General features: G+C 35.2%; 1 protein-coding gene across 2 annotated transcripts in view; it reads left to right on the top strand.

Annotated features, from left to right (window-relative positions):
• CHIC2 (cysteine rich hydrophobic domain 2) overlaps positions 1–21,388 on the top strand; it is a 57,895-nt gene extending 36,507 nt beyond the window's left edge. For both annotated transcript variants that reach the window (XM_059383910.1, XM_059383901.1), the window contains exons 4-6: positions 16,174–16,230; positions 16,397–16,456; positions 19,919–21,388. In XM_059383910.1, the coding sequence (XP_059239893.1) occupies positions 16,174–16,230; positions 16,397–16,456; positions 19,919–19,969 (168 nt within the window). In that variant the 3' untranslated portion in view covers positions 19,970–21,388. The remainder of the gene's footprint in view (positions 1–16,173; positions 16,231–16,396; positions 16,457–19,918) is intronic.
• The last annotated feature ends 204 nt before the right edge of the window (positions 21,389–21,592 follow it).

The raw sequence follows: 21,592 nt of genomic DNA, 5'->3' as shown, positions 1-21,592 counted from the left end.
TTCACCCAAAAGTGATTAGTGCTTCTATTAACATGGGTGAACATGTATTTGATATCTGTTTCCAGTTCTTTTGGGTGTATACCAATAAGTGTGGGATCATAAGGTACTTGTATGTTTAACTTCTTTTTATTCTATATGTATATTTTATAAAGTTGTTTTAAAGATTATTTATTTGAGAGAGACAGTGAGATAGAGCACCAGTAGGGAGGACAGAGAGAAGCAGGTTCTCTGCTGAGTGGGGAGCCCAACATGGGGCTCAATCCCAGGACCCTGAGACCATGACCTGAAGCGAAGGCATACTCTTAACTAGTTGAGCCACCCAGGTGCCCCATTATTTTATCTTATTTTTTTTTTAGAGAGGGGTGGAGAAGGGTAGAGGGAGAGTGAGAGGGAAAATCTTAAGTAGGCTCCATGCCCAGTGTGGAGCCCCAGACAGAAGTCAGTCTCAAGACCCTGAGATGATGACCTGAACTGAAATCAAGAGTCAAACACTTAGCAACTGTGTCACCCAGGCTTCCCTTTATGTTTAACTTCTTGGGGTAACCAAAGGAGGGTTTAATCTAGGGCTAATTATTCCCTACCAGGGAGGCAAGACTATCGTGGTTACTTTTCTTCTCCTCTTTTTTTTTAATTTTTAAAAGATATTATTTATTTATTTTAGAGAGAGAGTGCAAACAGGGGTGGTGGGTGGGGAGGGGATGAGCAGACTCCCTACTGAGCATGAAGCCCAATACCAGGCTCAATGTCAGGCCAATCTCAGGACCCTGAGACCACGTCCTGAGGTGAAATGAAGAGTCTACTCCAATGACTGAGCCACACAGGTGCCCCTATCCTGGATAGTCATCTTAATTGTCTATGGATTGTGACATTTCCTAGTGTGACTGATATGTGAGACAATTTTGCTGCATCTTGGTAAGCTTTGGAGATTGTTACCTCTAGTCCTTTCTCATAGTTCTTTTTGTTCCTTCTTTGGTAGTGTCTTTACCTGCATGCATTGCTCAGTACTCACCTTAATACTCCTTGGGACTGCCTGCATATCTTTGGAGTTCATTCTCTGTGTATCACTCTCTTCTCTGGTACTCTTCTGTGGCTTCTAGCTGCCCTGGTCTCCTCAGACTCTCAGCTTTGTTTCCTTAACTTAGGGAGTCCCCAGGTTTGGGGCTGCATTTGATGTGGCCTGGAAGCTCTCTTATATCAATAAGCTTGGGAAATCATGGGTCCGAACTTGTTTTTTCCTGATCTCTCAGGAATCAGTGTTTTTTGTTGTCTGTTGCCCATTGTCTTTGAAAGAGCCGCCCCACCCTTTTTTATCCTGTCACGCCAGAGGGTAAATCTGGTACCTGTTGCAGTATTTTTGCAGAAAAATGAAAGTCTGAATGTTCTCTTTTTATAGAAGCATTTTTAAATTTTTATTTTATTAACATGTAATGTATTATTTGCTTCAGGGGTACAGGTCTATGAGTCATCAGCCTTTCACAATTCATAGCACTCACCGTAGTACATACCCTCCCCAATGTCCATAATCCAGCCACTCTTCCCTCCCCCCACACCTCCCAACAACCCTCAGTTTGTTTCCTAAGATTAAGAATCTCTTGGGGCGCCTGGGTGGTTCAGTGGGTTAAAGCTTCTGCTTTCGGCTCAGGTCATGATCCCAGGGTCCTGGGATCGAGCCCCGCATCGGGCTCTCTGCTCAGCAGGGAGCCTGCTTCCCTGCCTCTCTGCCTACCTGTGATCTCTGTCTGTCAAATAAATAAAATCTTTTAAAAAACAAAACAAAAAAAAGAATCTCTTATAGTTTGTCTGCCTCCCCAGTCCCATCTTCTTTGATTTTTTTCCCTCCCTGCCCACCACGACCCCCTCCCCTGCCTCTCAAATTCCTCATATCAGAGAGATCATATGGTAATTGTCTTTCTCTGAATGATTTATTTCACTTAGCATAATAAACTCTAGTTCCATCCATGTCATTGCAAATGGCAGGATTTGGGTGTTTTTGATTGTATATATACACCACATCTTCTTTATCCATTCATCTGTTGATGGACATCTGGCTTCTTTCCTTAGTTTGGCTGTTGTGGACATTGCTGCATAGACATGCATTCTTGACATGAAAGTACTGCACTAGAGGCTGGAGATAGAAAGATGTATATTAATGCTCTACTCAGATGGCCTGTAGTCTGTTTGGACAGTTGGCTGAGGGCAGAGGTAATTTAAGTTTGTAAGTACTTGTCATATTTTTCATGAAGTACCTAATAATAAAGACAATAAGTATATGTCTTTAGGGCCTAGAAATACGAAATGGCCACATAATCACAAAACATATTTGAAGTCTTGTCTTACATCTCAGATACTCATTTTAACTTTTTTTTTTTTTTAAAGATTTTATTTATTTATTTGACAGAGAGAGAGATCACAAGTAGGCAGAGCAGCAGGCAGAGAGAGAAGGGGGAAACAGGCTCTCTGCTGAACAGAGAGCGTGATGCGGGCTCAATCCCAGGATCCTGAGATCATGACCTGAGCTGAAGGCAGAGGCTTAACCCACTGAGCCATCCAGGTGCCCCTCATTTGAACTTTTCGTTCTGTTATACAACATATATTTGTTTTAATGGAAAATGTCTAAAATTACTTACTAAGTCAGTACTGTTGGAAAAGAAATGTGTCTGTCTTACAAAAATGCATTTCAGCTGCCATTTCTTTTTTCTTTTTTTTTAAGATTTTATTTATTTATTTGGCAGAGAGAGATTACAGTAGACAGAGAGGCAGGCATAGAGAGAGAGAGGGAAGCAGGCTCCCCGCCGAGCCGAGAGCCTGATGCGGGACTCTATCCCAGAATCCTGAGATCACGACCCGAGCCATAGGTAGCAACCCAACCCACTGAGCCACCCAGGTGCCCCAGCTGCCATTTCTTGATGCTGCTCTTTTGCCATTCTCTGGCAATTATTACTCAATTCAACTAATATTTCTGAAACCATACTATGGGCTCAATACTGTTTTAGATGCTGTTTAGATACTATTTAGAGGTTATGTGGTTCCTCTCATGGACTTAAAAGGTAAACAAAAAGCAATGAGGTGATTACAGATAGTGGTAAGTACTTGGAAGACAATAAAACAGGAAACCTCAGCCTGAGGAGCTTCCGAGTGAATAAAGTGCTTCAGTTTTATTAAATAGATTTTATGACATTTCCTTTGCAAAAGCTTATTTTTGTTTGTACATTTGTTTATACTCTGCATCTTGATTATATTATAATTTTAGTATTAGAGTTTAGAAAATTAATATCCAAGTAAGTGAACTCTTTATGATTTGTATGTGCTTTTAGCTTAGCTGATTTTTTTGAGGAAACAAGTTTCATAATTTTACTGTATGTTGTGTTACAGTATATTTGTTTTGCTTTGTCTTTGAAGTAACTATTAGTTTTAGTTTTCTGAGATTCTGTATGTATATTTATCCTATCCCAACTTCAGTGACTTTATAGACTTTGTATATGCTCTCAGCCATTATCTTTTTTTGACTGAAAACTTTAGATTGTTGACTGTTCAATACATCAACTTCTTAACCTTGTTTGTGTCTTACCTCCTCCTTTTTAGTATTTCATCTCTCTTACGTTTGATGACCAGAATTATGTGGGTTTCTAAAAGTGCTCTCTATATGGATTTGTTGTATATAGTGTATATTTCCATTCCCTTTATATTCTTTTGTTTGTATTTAGTCTTATATCAGGGGATCATTTGCTTAGGAATAGGGAAGTAGGCTACATCATGGGGTACCTAGGACTTGCACTTTGGCGTTTGGAAAGTGGAACTTACTCTGAGTAAACTTCAGTTTTCACCTGTCCGAAATGCTATTAATCTCTTACAGTGTTACTTTAAGAATTAGAGCAAGTGCATATAAAATACTTACTATAGTATTTTGCCTGTAGTGGGGGCTTAATTAATGGCATTGCTATTATTATCATTTATTACTATTCTTCCTAGTTTTTGTCTTTCTATCCCCAGTGTCTCTCCCGGTACCTCACATCTACTTTGTGTTCAATAAATATTTGCTAAATGAATGTACTCTTTGGCTTTTGAAATCCTTGAGTAGTAAGGTTATAAGATTTCAGAAGATAATAGTCCTTGCTGTTTAAAACAACATTCCTGAGAAGATAAAAGCATTTTCTTTCTTAGAGTAAATAACAGACATTTTTCTTCTGCAGGGACAATGTGACAGAGTGTAATAGGAAGTAAATCACTGTTTGAAGCTGGGTGAACTTGAGCGAGTCACTGAAAAACCTCTCTGAGCCTGGAGTTTTTCTGCCTCCTACTCTTCTCTTTCTTTTAATCTGAGAAAAAGAGAGACTAACTGACCTCTCAGGTCCTTTATAGCTCTGAAAAGTCTGTAATCCTTTGAATATTGAGAGTTGTATTGGTCTGCAAAAACATTTGTATTTCTAAGCTTTAAGTAAAGAAGTTTTCAATGTGGATTTTTATTTCAAATCTAAAGAACTAACATTTTAGTTAAAATTTTCAGGGTGCCTGGGTGGCTCAGTGGGTTAAGCCGCTGCCTTCGGCTCAGGTCATGATCTCAGGGTCGTGGGATCGAGTCCCGCATCGGGCTCTCTGCTCAGCAGGGAGCCTGCTTCTCTCTCTCTCTCTGCCTGCCTCTCCATCTACTTGTGATTTCTCTCTGTCAAATAAATAAATAAAATCTTTAAAAAAAAATAAAAATAAAAAAAAATAAAATTTTCAGTTTTTTTGTTTGTTTTTTAGTTTTTTGTTTTGTTTTGCTTCTCTGGGTTTCTTTTTTTGTAGATTTTATTTTTTTTAAAAAAGATTTTATTTATTTACTTGACAGATCGATCACAAGTAGGCAGAGAGGCAGGCAGAGAGAGAGAGAGGAGAAAGCAGATTCCCTGCTGAGCAGAGAGCCCGATGTGGGGCTCAATCCCAGGACCCGGGGATCATGACCTGAGCCAAAGGCAGAGGCTTTAACCCACTGAGCCACCCAGGCGCCCGGTAGATTTTATTTTTAAGTAATCTCTATACCCAACATGGGGCTCAGACTCAAAACCCCAAGATCAAGAGTTGCATGCTCCACTGACTGAGCCAGCCAGGCACTCCAAGTTTTGTTTTGTTTTTTAAAGAAAATTGCTATTTAGTTCTTGAAACTTTGATGAAAAGGATACAAAGCCAGTCTAACTGCATTTCTCTTACTTTAAATTTAGTATAATGCTTAGATTCACTTTTGGATATCTTTTCTCTCAACCCGGTTTAGTTATCTAATAATTGTGAGTTACTTTACTTAGGATGTTATAAGAGTTGAAAATCCAAATGGGAGAGGTCAGGAGTAGAGTTCTTGAGTGAGAATGTACCATTCAGATTTAAAGAAGTTCAAGGGAAAATCAAGCTGGGGAAATCATAATTAGGAAGCTACAAATATTTATATATGGGAGGAACTTAAAATATACTTACTCAGTTATACAGACAGTATTGGAAGTTACCCACAACTTTTAGATTTCTCATTTACTCTGTAATTTGAGTGTTTGTAGTTGGTAACCAGATCATAAAATGAGAGTGGCATTGAACATTTGGATGAAGAGTTAGATAAACAGAAATGCCTTTAACATATTGTAGATAATGAAACAAAGCAAAATAAGCTTAAAAGCCTGTCTTTTTAAAGTTTTTTTTTTTTGGTAATCTCCACACCCAATGTGGGGCTTGAATTTAGGACCCTGAGTTCAAGAGTTGCATGCTCTCCTGAGCCAGACTGGCACCCCCAAACTTAAAAGCATCTTAATTAAATTTTATTAAAGGGGAACCCTGAAAAGTTTCTAGTGAACAAGGGATGATGAATAAAATGTGTTCTTATGACAGCCATTATTATTAATTGAAGATGCAGAAAAATCAATGCAAATTTTTTTTTTTTTTTATAGAATGCTATCCAGTTTGCTTTGTTTCTGTAAATATAATAAATATTCATAAGGGCTTTCATGCAGTCAGAATGTTCTTAGTCTTCAGTATCCTTTTTACTTGACTTTAAATGGCCTTATTACAGAAGTTTTTCAGGAAGCTGATCTTTGTTGTGAAGGAAGATTTAATATTGTTCTACTGTACAGTGATAGACTTAGCAATATAAAATATGATTTATAGCAATTTCTGTCCTGTAAAACAGGAGAAAGAAACTTGAATTATACGTGTGTGTGTGTGTGTGTGTGTGTGTGTATGTTAGATTATTTATTTATTTATTTGACAGAGAAAGATCACAGGTAGGCAGAGAGGCAACGCAGAGAGAGAGAGAGAGAGGAGGAAGCAGGCTCCCTGCCATGCAGAAAGCCCGAAGTGGGACTCGATCCCAGGACCCTGAGATCATGACCTGAGCCGAAGGCAGAGGCTTAACCCACTGAGCCACCCAGGTGCCTCTAGCAAACGTTTTGTTTGCTAAATTCCTAATACATGTATAACTGAAAATGTTTTGCTAAAATATAAAATCTGTAGTGATACATAATGGAATTAATAGACCCCAAGGAACAAATAAAAAGAAAAATAATTGTATGTATCCCCTGCTTCTTGAAAGTTCACATTGTAACCACTCCAGTTTTATAAAAGATCTATATTATTACTTGTTTTTGTTAACTGAAGGAAGTCTGAAGAGGATTTTCGCTTTTAAGAAGAAAGGCAAAAAGCAAAAATAGCATTTAGTGTTTGTTTTGCAGCCAGCTGCTAAAGAGGCAGCATGCACCTTGAGCAGCAAGAATGGTCCCACCATACTCCTTCCTACACACTCAGCATCTCAGCATCAAGCCACCATAGCTTTGAACTGTGTCTGTGAACATCTGTGTTTTATCTTTTATTTATTTTGTACACTTGTTAGCAAGATGTGTCCTGGAATATCAGAAAAACCTAAGAGGTTATTTTTTTGGGTCTGGGAAAGCTAAAAAAAAATTTCTGTATAAATTAATTGTAATTGCTTCTTCATGCTGTTTCAGTTTATGAAAGGTTTTGTTAAGAACACTCTTGGATAGGGGTCACTGGTGGCTTGTTTGGTTAAGTGCCTGACTCTTGATTTTGGCTCAGATCATGATCGTCAGGGTCATGAAATCAAGCCCTGCATTGGGCTCCGTGCCAAGTGTGGGGGCTACTTAAGTTTCTCTCCCTCTGCCCCACTCCCTTCCTGCTCCTGCGTGCTCTCAATCTCTCTCTCTCTCTCAAAAAACAAATAAACAAACAAACAAAAAACAAAAACCACTCTTGGATAGCTGGGGAAACCCGTATTGTACATTTGCTGTTAGCAAAGCATTTTATATGCATGATTCTCTTTGGATGCTTTTTGTCTCCTTCTTTATTGAAGTATGATTGACACACAGAGCAGCTGTATGTATTCATGTATACAACTTGATAAATTGGAGCTAAGTATACACCTGTGATATTGTCACTATAAACAGTACCATGAACTGACCATCACCTCTAATAACTTCCACCTTCTCACCCTCTTTTGTATGTATTTGTGTATATGATAAGAACATTTAACATAAGATCTAGTCCATACGTTCTTTCTAATCCAGCTTTGAGATACAGTTGACATGTGTAAATTTAAAGTATACAGCATGATGATCTGATGTATACTTATGTTGCAAAATCCATTTATCCTCTTTCAATCTTTACCACAGTCCTATATGGCAAATATTATAACATCTAGTAATTATTGAATGCTCACTGTATGCCAGGGATTGGCTTAATCAGTTTACTTGCACCGTGCCATTTAATCTTCCCCAAGTTCCAAGAGTAGATGCTCATATTATTCCTTCTTTAAGGATGAGAAAACTGAGGCTCAGAAGTTAAGTGATCTGTTGGAAGCCCCACAGTCCTAAAGCTAAGCCACAGGTAGAATCCCGGGCTTACAGCTCCAAACCTCATATTTTTTCTTTTTTTTTTTTTTAATTCTTCAATAAGAAAAAAAAATCAAGCTTTTAAAAAGTACTTATTATAATTTGATTTTATACCTAGAAGCAGGGAGATTTTAGAGGTTCGAAAGGAACTTAGAAGATCATTATTTCACAAGTTAGGAAATTAAGACCCATAGAATGTATAATTTACCTAATTTATCTGGCAAAAAGAATTTACCTAAGTTTATCTGGTAATAATGTTACCATTGATTTATATATGGTAATAATGTTCAAGCATTTATATCAGCATTTATAATACTATAGTTTTCCAGCAAATTTATTTTTCCAATTAATTTTTTTTCTAATATTTAAATAAATTTCTTATATCTTGAAGATAGAGTCTCGGTTAAGGAAGGAGGCTGTAAAGCAGATAAAGTGAACACAGGAGAGAAATACATTTTGATTGACTTTTTTAAAAAGATTTTATTTATTTATTTGACAGAGAGAGGTCACAAGTAGGCAGAGAGGCAGGCGGTGGCGGGGGCAGGGGATGGTATGGGGGAAGCAGGCCCTGCTGAGCAGAGAGCCTGATGCGGGGCTCCATCCCAGGACCCTGAGATCATGACTGAGCCAAAGGCAGAAACTTAACCCACTGAGTCACCCAGGTGCCCCTATTTTAATTAAATTTATACAGCCTTCCGGTTGGACAGTTAAGAGTTGATACAGTGCTTCTGGTTCTATATTACTTTTATAAGAACAAATAAAAATCAATATACCTGTCTTTGAAAAATTACTTATGAAGTTCTCACTTACTAACAAATAGGTATACATGTTTCCTGGTAAAGGTTTTTTTTCCCCCCGATATTACATCCTTCCTTGAAACTTACATATTTTAAATGAGTTAATGCAATGTAGGCAGGACAAGGACTCTCAGAGTTGTGTTTTCTCTGTCCAGCCCTAGGTATTGGGTGTTTGGGTTGTTGCCCCTTCCTCAGTATCTCCCATATGTTTAAGTGCAGGATAAAGAAATAGGTGTCATCTCTTTGGAATGTTAGCTCAGTAGCTTTGGAAAAGGATGTAAAAGATTTCACATTATGAGGAATAGGCCTGAAACTTAGAAAACGGATTCCTGCATAAATGAAACAAACTATGGCCCTGGTGTGAATAGTGCTGATAAGTAGTTTTTAACTGGAATAAAAGCATGTTACTAAATTCTCATCATAAAAGAAGATACTAAAAAAAGTATCAGTTTTAAGCCTTAAGTGTACAGAGGTGGCACTGGGTCTTCAGAGAAAGATGTTAAACAACTTAGAAAATGTATTTTTGCCAAAAGCTGGCTGACATTCAGTTCTCTTTGAATATTCATTCATTCATTCACTCACTCATTTTTTTTAAGATTTTATTTATTTATTTGACAGTGAGAGAGGGAACACAAGCAGGGGGAGTGACAGGGAGAGGGAGAAGCGGGCTCAGCGCTGAGCAGGGAGCCTGATGGCAGGCTCAATCCCAGGACCCTGGGATCCTGACCCAAGCTGAAGGCAGACACCCAATGACTGAGCCACCCAGGCACCCCCTTTGAGTATTTAGAACATAGTATTGGTGTGGTTTGTAAAAAAAAGTTTGCTTTGCCTGCCTTCTTCAGTGTCCAGTCTGCTGTTAGCCATCCAGTGAGTTCTTTCAGACATTGGACTTTTAAATTTTAGAATGTCCATTTGATGTTTTTAGCGAGTCCAGTTCTCTTTGAAATCTTTTCACACGTATTCGTCCATCTTTTCCTTTTACTTCATCAAACATATTAACCATACTTAAAGTTCTGTCAGCTAACACCAGTAACTGGATTATTCATGGTTCTGTTTAAACTATGGTATTTTTCTTTATGATGATTATTCACATTTTCCTGCCTTTTATAATTTCTTACTTTATGCTAGATATCATACACAAAATGAGAAGCTCCAGATGAAGTCTTTCACAGTCAAGGGTCTCCTCCTTTCTCATCGGCAGGTAGGGTGAGGAGAGTCAGGGACTGAGCTGGGTTGGCACCGGTTGCAAGTTTAGTAGGAATCAGTTCACCTTTGGATTTTTCCTTTTTTCTTGGGTCTGGCCCTTCTTAGACTTTCGATGAGGTTTGGCAGGTCTTCTCTTTTTCTCTTCCTTTTTCTCCTAAAAGTTGTACCCTTAGGATATTTTGAGTTTGGCTTTTTAGCATTTAGTTTCCTGCAGGTTCACATGTCTTGAGGGAGAGACCAATCACATGTTGGATTGCTGCAGAGCCTTCTCTGTCCAGCAGAATTTTTGTGTCCTAAGGCCTGGGAGACTGAGTAATTTTTCTCTGTCTTTCTGGCTTGGTCCCTGACCCTTCCATTCTGCCAGGAACTCAGTAATGTTTCTAGGGAGAACTGGCTTTGCATTTTAGGGCACATCTGATTTCCAATCTATTGAGCCAGCATGCACAACCTGCAGAAGCTTTGTTGATTTCCCTTTCCCCCTATTGAGTCCCACTGGTTGTTGCCAAGTCGGATCCTCAGCCCACCCCAGGAATCAACAAACAGAGAAAATGGCCAGTAATCATCAGATGATTTAAGAACGGCTCTTTTCGTCCCTGGATTTTATTTCATGTGTTTTGTGTTGTTTTCAGAATTTTCTGATGTTTTAAAAATAATGGTGCTTTTTTTTTTCCTTCTTCACTTTATTCATTTCAGTTGGCAGTGGAGTGTAGAAGTCTCCAGCTACTTTTACTTGGTATAAGGAATGTTTTTTGCATGATTGAAAGAAAAGAATTAGACGATTGTTTTTATCTTGTTTCTACATTTTATTTGAAATTTAAAAAAATTCAGATGCAAGTAGAAATAGTTATCCAAAGTGGAAAGAACATTGACTTTAGGGATGCTTGGGTGGTTCAGTTGGTTAAGCATCTGTCTGTTGCTCCGGTCATGATCCTGGAGTCCTGCATCAGGCTCCTTGCTTAGTGGGGAGCCTGCTTCTCCCTCTGACTGCCCCTCCCCCTGCTGGTGTGCACGCTCTCTCTTTCTCTCTCTCTCTCTGACAAACAAATAAAATCTAAAAACAAACAAAAACCATTGGCCTTAAAGTTTGGAGATCTGAGCTTGAATCCTGTCATTCCCTTGAATGGTATGTGTGACCTTGGGCAAACCATTTAAATTCTGTAAGGCTGTGTACTTAATGTATAAAATAGAAAGAAGAAACAGGTGACTCAAGTAATTTTCTCTTGTTAAAATAATTCATTTAAAATGTCATATGGTTTCCTTCTAATGACTCGTAACTAGAAACATTGTCGTATCACTTATTTTAGCAATTTCAATTTGTACAGATGTCAAAAGAAAGTATAATTCTTACTTGAAAATACTTTAAAATACTTTAGAAAATGAGATTATGCATATATTTGAAGCATTGTTCTAGTTAAAGCTTAATGTATTATAAATTTAGGAGTTTAAAATTAAAATGTTTTAAAGAAGAAATTGAGCATTTGAAATTGCTCTTTGACATTGTGATATTGTGAATAAATCTCATTCAAATAAAGTTTGAGTTTATTGAGTTAGGTATTTTAAGTTTAAATAGCTGAACTTCTATAGTTATTAGTGAGATACTCTATTTATACATCTTGTTAACATATTTTAGCATCTTTATGTTTTCAAGACTGATAAGAAGGCTGTTTCCTTGGGAAAAATTCAGAGAAATTTTTGTTACAGCTTCCACATTTAACATTTTTTCCTTTGGCTTTGAAGTACTTTAAAATTCATGAGATTTCCATTGATTTTCGTTTTTAAACTTCTAGAAAACCACTTTTTGAAAAACCACTTTTCAAACGATTGTGATAAGTGAATCATTGGTAATGAGTATAGTATTAAGTAATAGTGGTAACAAAGTAGAGGAATAATACACTCAGGGTTTCTAAATACACTGAGTCCTTGCTGCCCCGAAATACTTATATACCTAATGGCATGTAATTTGCTTATAAGGAATAGTAATTTATTCCTTAGAAAGTAATAATATTTAGAAAAAATGGCAAAAATGCTTCATAATAAGTCAAATTTGAATTTTCAAGAAACCCTAATTTTTAGTTGTGCTAACTTAACTTTTTCTAGTTCCTTTATAGGTATTTTACTATTGTAAGTGTACTTTAGATGCCTCTTTGAAAGTTGATAATGCAGTATATCTAATGTAAATTTTTAATTAATCATTATTTAATTAGCCATTTTGTGAATTATCCAGGCCATTTTACATCTATTACGGTTTTCCTGTTTTCACTTATTTCCACAATTCTATCAAAAAATTAAAAGGAATCAAAGGCAATAGAAATAGAAGCCAAAGTTTCTATCCTTCTATTACTATTAGTTACTCAGCAGTCTGTGTAGTAAGTTTATTTAGAAATTGAAATGTTTTTGAATCTCTGTTATTTTTTACTTTAACATTGCCAAATGGCTATATCATAGTTACTTCACATGTGAGAAAAATGTAATTAGCAAGGTGTTGAAATGAAGAAATATGTGGGGGGAAAAAAGTGAGCTCTGTGATAAGGAAGATAGGTGGCAGTCCAGTTCTTGGGGCTGTCCTCTTCCAGACCAGGTTAATGGCACGACATTATTCTCTTAAAAACTTGTTTTGCTTGCATGGTGTGAGTTGGTGGTCTTGGTCCTTTTAATTAAGAATCCATGATAAAATTAGATTTCTTGTTGATCATCTTATGCTGCGGGTCTGAGGATTCATTGGTAAAGAACCACTAACCTGTCCTCTCACCCCAGGGTGTGAACACTGAAAAGGATTAAGGCCCACTGTAGGGAAGCTAGCACTGAAGCCTGCACTGCCCTTTCCCCTGTTCTTTTCAGTTAAATAGAAGATTTTTAGTTCCCATGACTATCAGTCTGGTGCTTTTCACAAGGACCAAATTCTTTTAAGAAAATTAAGATGATTTATTTTTAGAAATCCACGGGCCTAGAATACTGAAAGATAATTTTTTTGGTATTTTGTGTTGACAGGCCCTGTACGTACTATTTTTTCTCTGATGCATATTAGTTTACTTTAATTTATATTGAATTTGATGATTGATACAAACTTTTAAAAATCAAGAACAGATTTTTGTATGGTTAGATTTGCTTGACTAGTAGTAATTAATAGAGTTTGGAAGTGTTGAGTCTTAAATTTCTTTAGATAGCTGTCTAACAAACCTGTGGACCTAAACTTTTCACTGTTATTTCTAGATGATTGCAATTATAAGATGCTTTCTTTTCATGTTGAAAGGCTTTTAAATAGCTTTTATAAATGCTGAGGTGTCATATATTTTTTTCAGTATTTGCTAAATTGGTATTGTATTTAAGCTTAAAAATATATTTTGGGTTTTTTTAGCTAAAATAATTGCAGAGTATTAAACATTCTTGGTAGTTAAAGCTTTTTTTTCTTCCATTTAATTTGAGCTTTTGTTGTTACTAACAAATAATTTGTGGCACAGTCTTTCTTTCTTTCTTTTTTTCTTTCTTTTTCCTTTTATAAATGACTGCTAGAATCTATATACTTGTCACCTTAGTGTCCTAGAAATGTTCCACTTAGATCAAGGGTTCCTTTCTGGTTTTGTATGTTCTCACCTGCTCCTCACTGTAAATCATTGAGATGTCAAGTGCAATGATTAATTAAGCTGCACGTGCAAGTGCTTTTTTTTCACCTGTCAAGCAGGAAAGAAGTCTTATCGCAAGATTAGATGCTGCTAATTCACTGCTTTTTCTCCAGACTGTCAAGTATGTAGAAATATTTTATATTTAGATGCTTATTCAGAATATTGCATATCAGGGTTCGTTTTGTTTTGAGTTCTTAAATATTGTAAAATACAATTATCGTACCAAACCCTATCATTAAACTCCTAATTAGAGGCAAGGAGTAAATTCAGATTTCCTACATAAATATTTTGGAATTTTAGGTTTATACTTCGTAATTACCTTTTATCCAAAAACTGCTAGTTGACTTAAGTTATTTAAAGTAACTATTTTCAAGTTCTAAATTGATTTTGTATGTATCCTATACACCATGAGATCCATTCCTACTGAGATCCATTCTTATTATAATATAGCCTAGATTTAAATTTGTGATGAAATATGATGATGGTTAGCTACACTTTTTTCTTTGAGTAATGAATATTTACTGAATGTAAGGTTAAGCTTTTACTGTTTTACATTGATACAAAACCTTGGACTTGGATGGCTTTTTCTCCCCACCCTAGTTATTTCATCCTCCACCCCCCTTTTTAAACATCAGTAAAAGTAAAACCTCAAATTGTATAGTAATCTTAATCTATTATTAAAAAGTCCTAGAAAGGAAGATTACAAGGTAGATTCAGGTTTTGAATCGGTTTTGCCATTGGTTTAGCAGCGGGTGGGCAGGCAGATGCCTGCTCAGAGTAGAACCTATTGCCATTTTTCACCATTGATAGAGTAGCCTTTCAGAGTCAATGAGCTCTGTCAATGTGAGCTTGTCAAGGCTACAACTTCATAGACCTGAGAGGCGGTTTGAGAGGTCAGCCCTTTTCAGGTTCGCTGTGATGCAAATGAACTTTAATGCTTAAACAACTATTGGAATTTTTATGTCTGCTCCTTGTTCTTTTTTCTTCACAAAGTCATTGACGAGACATTCAGTGCTTTTTAAATTGGAAGTTGCATTGTGCTAAAGACCTAGTACAGATTTACGGAGGGCTGAAAGCAGTTAGATCATGTTCTTTTCATGGTGCGATTAGAATCAAATCGATTTCCCTACAGCCTTCAGCATTCAGATGGCAATTTTAACAAAGCTTGGGGGCTAGACAAGGGACAAAACGACTGAACTGAATGTTAATTACACTCTGCAGCCTTATTTTCTTTTGATTTGGGGCTGACTGGCAACTAAATTAACAAAAAGTGTGACCATAACTGCTGCCCTATTTTCATTTAAAAGGAGAGCTGCCTCTAAAAGGCTATCTTTACAAAGAAACAAGTGAGGTCTGCTGATCATTGTTAACAAGGGCACTTTTTCTCCCTTAAAATTCTTGCCAAAAAAAAAAAAAAAACTGTTCAAAAAAAGTAATGTAATAAATTAGTCATTGGCGTTATTGCTCAGAGTTAGGTGATTTTCTGATTTTTATGACATAAGCTTGGAAAATGGTAATAGTGGGTAATTCATTGGTAGTTATGAATTATAATTGGCACCTCTGTGACCAGTATATCTTTTGTACGTGCAACATGCTAAAAGGTAATATGGTAACTTAGATGACATGACAGTGGATACTTTAAAGAAATATTAACCATTTGTTATGTAACATTAAACTATTTAAAATCAGCTTGATCCTAACAATTTTTTACCTCTCTCATCCTTGCTTGACATGTAGATTTTCATATTTGTTAGTACTCAGTTGTACACATTAATAGCACTAGATGCTTTTCTCCTTCCCTTGCAAGGAAGCTGCAGCTGCGCCAAGTTGCAGTTGATTCTTGCAGCAACACTGTCCCTTTTGCACCTGCAGCTGTGTCGGTCTCATCCTAACACCTGGCATCATGAATTACCCTCTCCTCTATTCATACTTCCAGGCAAGACACATTTCCTGCTGCACAGTAGATATTGCAGAAATCAAGTGAACTTACATTTCTCAGTTGATTGCTTTAACAGTAGTATTGACTTAGGCATTTGATTTTAGTATTTGATTTTAGTATCATTTTTGTGGGCTCTGTATATTTTGCCTCTGAAAATCTTTATCTGTGGAATAATTAATAAACAGGCTTTTAAATATGGGTATTAGGTGTGATGTGAAAATTTGTTTTGATAGCTAGTGGATTTTTTAAAAATTTGTGAATGTTTAATTATTTTCTTTTTGATTTTACCCTGAAGTCATTTGCATTTTGTTAACTAATATTTAAATAACTTGTTTTAAAATATGAGTGAAGGAACTTTTATCACTAAGTACTACAGAAATATTTTTGGAAGAAATGGGCATTAAAATCTATATCATTTGGTAGATGATGTTAACTTTTTATTTTTTCATTCTTACTTATATTTTTGATATTAGCTTTTTAAAAGACTTCAATAATTTCATATCAGAGGCTAGTAAATTTGAAACAGTTAAAAAAAGATACAGTGTTGAAGAATAAAACCATATCTTTATTATAATAGTACCATTTCTGTTCAGGGTACTACTTAGTACACAAATGTTGAAAGTGTTATAGACCACCATGTGCTCACTCAGTCACTGTCTTCTACCTCTCTCCCTTTCACACAAAAAACAGCTGCAAAACAAAGTTTTTCTAAAACCAGTCAAGAGTAAACTTTTTTCTCATTTGTCTTCCAGACACGAAGATCGATTGAGAAGTTATTAGAATGGGAAAACAATAGGTTATACCACAAGGTGAGTACCACAGGGAGCAGCTTCGTACTGTTGGGGTCTGAATTGCACAGTATGGAAACAGATGCTTTTGTTGAACTAAAAATATGAAAGGTGGACAAATGGGTTAGTCTGTGTGCTGCAATAAAATAGGGCTCATTTTTCTTCTTTTACTCTCCTACTTGTCTAGCTGTGCTTGCACTGGAGACTGAGCAAAAGGAAATGTGAAACGAATAACATGATGGAATATGTAAGTTAAAGGGCTGTTTTGTGAGTTTCTCTATTAAATGATCATTTATTTTGCTTCTGATCTTATTCTTTCCATGATTATTAATCAGCAAAGGTGTCAGGAGCTTAATCTCCTGAGCGCAGGGATTTTCTACGGTTCACAGATGCATGGTTTCATGTGCAAGACTGATTTATAAAGTTATGAATGACTTGAAAACAAGGCTTCACTGTGTTCTGAAAAATAATAAATTAATTGCCAAGATAAAATAGCCTGAACATGTGTTGATGGAGTGTGAAATTTTAGATGCTGTATAAAGAATAACCACAACTTTGGTTACGCAGCAAGTCAGATATGGCTTTTTTATATAATGCTAATCAAGTTTCCAAGTATGGAAGAAAACCTTTCAGCCAAGCCGTTGGAGCTTAAGAAACCTTTAGCCTTTATAGATTTTAACTGCCCATACCTCAGTGGCCTTTAAAATCGTTTGAAATGTTATTAGAATATTGTTTTGTAAAAATTATCTTTAAAGCAGGAGATGAGATGTTGCTCATTCTGTGTTCTTTAAAAGAGACCTAATTGGTACATGTGTACAATGAATTTTAGAGTTTATTCAGTATGGGATATAATTTACTAAATCCTTGATTTACTTGAACAATTTTTCTCCTTTTGAAAAGTTCAGAATACTGTAGAAAATCATGAATTTTTATTTATTCTTCCCTGAATTTGGGTGTTTTATTTTAAATATGGAAAGATTGCTTTATTAAAAAGCTCTGTGGAAGACTTATTTGTTGAAAAAGAAAGTCATAGTCTTTGTGAAGTAACCAGGCACATTTCTGGCAGATTTTGTCTATTCTCTGAAACAATATAGTCATCATAGATAGTATATGTATGGGTGTGCATGTGTGTGAGAGCGTGTGTGACCAAGACATTGATTAAAACAGTGCTTAAATAGTTTAAAATTATCATAAAGTCATTTTTCTCTGTAGCATTTTCCCTTTCTTTCATTATCATACAGTCAAATCCCATTTCTAGCCTTGAACATAAAAGACATCTTAAAAATGTCTTTTTTCATAGAACAGCTCTATTCAGTGAATCAAAAAATGTAGATTTTATCATTATCTATTTTATCAAACATGTTAATTTATGATGATGAGAAAGATACTTGATACTTTTTTTTATTAAAAAGCATATTCAAAGAACTTGTTTTGAGATTGACCTATGAAAATGCTAGTCTTGGCTTTCATCATAGATGGTAAGAGTTTATATATTTTGGGGGGAGGGATGATTTAAAGGATTTGGGGAAAAGATACTCGCTATATTTATGAACCAAAATACTAATACATTTCGTTATTTACTTTGGGAAGGAAAACATGAAAGTCATTTCCAGTGCTGTTATTTTCAGATAGAATTTTAAGAATGTTATTCATTCATAAAATGCACTCAAATATTCATGTTTATTTTTATGATGTTCTTTTATTAACTAAAAATAATTTAACCATTCAAAACATTCTGAACTTTGTACTTTGTAAAATAGTTTAATTTATTATGAATTTTTAGATAAACACTTTTCCTAAAGCCATATTATTTCACATACCATTATGGGAGGTATCCAGAAGAGATGTCAAAAGGAAAAATATTGGGGTGCCTAGCTGGCTCAGTCCATGGAGCATGTGACTATTGATCCTGGGGTTGTGGGTTCGAGCCCCACTTTGGAGATAAAGATTACTTTAAAATACAAATTTTTTTAAGAAAAAAAAATATAAAAATTGCTACAAAAATGTATTTTTTCTAAATTTTCTCAGAGTATGTATATTTGTGATAGTTGCATGGGAGAATAACATAATTTCAAAAACTCCTTACGAAATAATTTTCAGAAGTTAAGATAGCAAAATTTTTCTAATGAACTGGGGCCTTTTTTACCACACCTCTCTTTGACCTCATCTTGTCTTTGACTTATAGATTTCATTTGTTAGTTAAAGGAAAATTATTCTCCCGATTATACTTTGAATATTGGGGACAATTTGGAAAAAATACCAATTTGATACCAACTTTTCTTTTATTCAGATACAGTAAGATAGTGTGATTTCGAAGAAATAAGACAAGTGGCCAGTTTCCTTCTGAAGGAAAAGAAGTTGTAGGATATATTCTTTAAAAACTAACGATAATTCAAATATAGTCAAGGTAGCCTTTATTTTGCATTAGGTAGTAAACACTGTAAAATGTAATGCATATACCTAAGACCTGAAATTTATAAAAACTGTCTAATGAGGACAAATTTGAAATATGGAAGTGTTTATTGAATGTTGACTCATGAGTAGTTTAAACATCAAATCAGTTAGTTTAATAATCAGATTTTAGAGCTGCAATGAATTTTGTCATCTACTCAAATCCCTTTATTTATTATATGAGGTAACTGAGAAACAGGGGAATCCAGCTCAAATAAAAAACTGTAGGAAGTTAGCGAACATTTTGTTAGCAAATACCAGGTCAAAAGAGTGGCAGAGGGTGCCGCCGAAGACTTAGTACAGGGTTATAACTCAAGAAGGAGAGAAATATTTTTGAGTTGTGTGCAGAAAAGCTTGCTTTATTGAGGCAGATCAGAAGTCAGGAGAATTGAAGAGTGAAAATGGAAGTTTCTGGCCCAGTTGCCTAAATGTGGAAGAGTGTCCAAGCCTGGAGGTTATATCAGGGCAAGTTTCTGAAAGAAAAATGAGGAGCTCATCAAACTTGGAAGCTTTTCAAATAATATTTTGTTTAGCATCGGTCTCATACAGAGCCTGGAATAAGGGAAAGAATTGATTGTTATTTAAGACGACTCAAATTTGGAATAAAAATTAGCTCTGGTCAACTTGTGTTTTTCTGTATCAGTGAATTTTGGTTTTCCTTTAGTTTCATAGTAAAAGGTCCTTTGGAACAAATTTAATCTTTATTATTGCTAACTTAAGATGAAAAGAGCTTTTTAAAAAAATTAAAGAGATAAAGAACCCATTATCAAGAGATTATGTATCATGGTAGGGTAAAGTGAGAGCAGGTCTAGAACCTAAAGAAAGACCCATGGAATTGGGTGATACAAAAAGGAGGAAGGCGGAAGAAGTAAACATTGGGTTGATTGTAACCAGAAGTGTAGTAGGAAGGGCAAAGCTTTGGAGTTAAGGTAGTCCTTTGTTCCAGTGCTGACTCCACAGTGCTGTGGTGTTATAATTACTTGGATAATGAGTGTCTTGATCTGTGAAATGAGGGTTATAATACTTGCCTCATGGAGAAGTTGTTAGGGTTAAATAGATCCACAGTGTATGAGACACTTGGTATGTAGTCATTTCTCAGGAAATGCTAGCTCTGACTCCCTTCCTCATTCTTCCCTGCATGCGTTCTCCTTCAGGGGCACTGTCAAATTGCCATAAGTGATGGAATACAACTGAATTTTTTTTTAAGATAAAAATTTATTTATATCTTTTTAAAACTTTTTTTTTTCTCCTTCTGCAGGTCATCCTCATAGAATTTTTACCAAAGACACCGATTTTTCGACCAGATTAGCATTTACTTTATTTATAGAGACTTTCCAAGTATGTTGTCTTTCCAATGGTGCCTTGCTTGGTGCTCTCCTGGTGGTGACATAACATTGGTTCTACAGAATCGTGTGGTGTTTTTTTCTGTTTTTTTTTTTGTTTGTTTGTTTGTTTCGTTTCGTTTTGTTTTGTTTTTAAAATAACCGCATGTTCTAAGTGTGCATTTTTGTCAAACTTTGCAAGTTATTTCATACAAATGTTTAATACTTAAGTTATTGTGCTCTTTTCTGTTATGTATTCTGATTTTCAAGGATTACTTTTTTGTATTATCGAAAAAATACATTTGAAATTAGCATAAAAAGTGGCCAGCCTTTTTTATTTTATCACCAAGGTACACACAGTCTTTTATTTATTAATGCCATAATATAGAAGAACACTTTTGTAAGGCTCTACTTACCTATTCTAGCAAGCACACTCTTTGTATTATTTTTCTTCTTTTTAAAATTTAAAATAGTTATTATTTTAAAATAGTAAGTTTTCTTTACTAGCTTTTTGGAACCTAATATATCCTTTCCCATACAATTCCTAACGCTCTGTTTACAGCAGAAATATCTGTAACATTATGAAGACCTATCAAATTTTTGAAAGTATTTCTGTCTTCAGAGGTAGTAAAGCAGGATTAAATTATTTTTATTAGAATAGACAAATAACAAATGGTATGCATGCACCTAATGGTTTCTAGAGCTCAGGATCACAAAATATAGTAGCATTACAATCTGTGTATATTTTTGATCAAGATAATAATGGCCTTACTTGTGTTATTTTTTATTGTTTATCAAATCTTATATAGAAAAGTATGGAAATACTCCTTTTAAAGATTTCTAAGGAAAATATTTCTCCCAATCTAACATAATTGCAGAATGGATATATGTTTCTGAAAGGTTTTTGAAAGAAAGCAAAAGTTCTTGAATTAAAAGTGAGCTGGTGTTTAATACCCCATTGATATTTAGAACAGATTATTACTAAGAAATGGAGGAGAGATCTAGTACTGTTTTTATCCACTAGTTTGCTTTCAGTCCAGTTATGTATACTTTTTTGATTAAGAATGTGACATATAAGTATGAATCAGATTAGCTAGTTTCTTTTAAACATAGACAAACATACATATTTTTTCCTTCCTTTTGTTGTACATATCTCCATGCATTTTAAAACCTTCTAAATTTCTGAATGGCCTATGTGTAAATTTTTGTTTTTATAAACGTGAAATTATACAAGTTTTAATGTGTGTCAAGAACTTGTTCCATACAACTGTGGTATCTAGCAATAATGTGAATAACTTTTGAAATTATATAAACTATGCTTACTAATTTGTATTGAGAATTGGTACCACTATACAATATCTTTTCTCCTTGTATTAAATCTTTTAAATACCAGTTTCATTAATTTATATACCTGTATTTTTTAAAAGTATTACTCTGTACTTCTCCAAAGTACTGTAATTCTATATCAATTCGAATAGTTGGATTCTAGTATCTTAAATCCTACATTCTATTTTGGACATAAGGAACTATCTTAAAAACTAGAGTTTTGGTGGTTTTTTTTTTTTCCGCCTGAGAATTATTTCCATTACCCCCCAAAACACTTAACAATT

The sequence above is a fragment of the Mustela nigripes genome, chromosome 1 (genome assembly GCF_022355385.1).
Source record: "Mustela nigripes isolate SB6536 chromosome 1, MUSNIG.SB6536, whole genome shotgun sequence".
NCBI classification, from domain to species: Eukaryota; Metazoa; Chordata; class Mammalia; order Carnivora; family Mustelidae; genus Mustela; species Mustela nigripes.
This window is presented reverse-complemented; position numbering and strand designations above follow the sequence as displayed.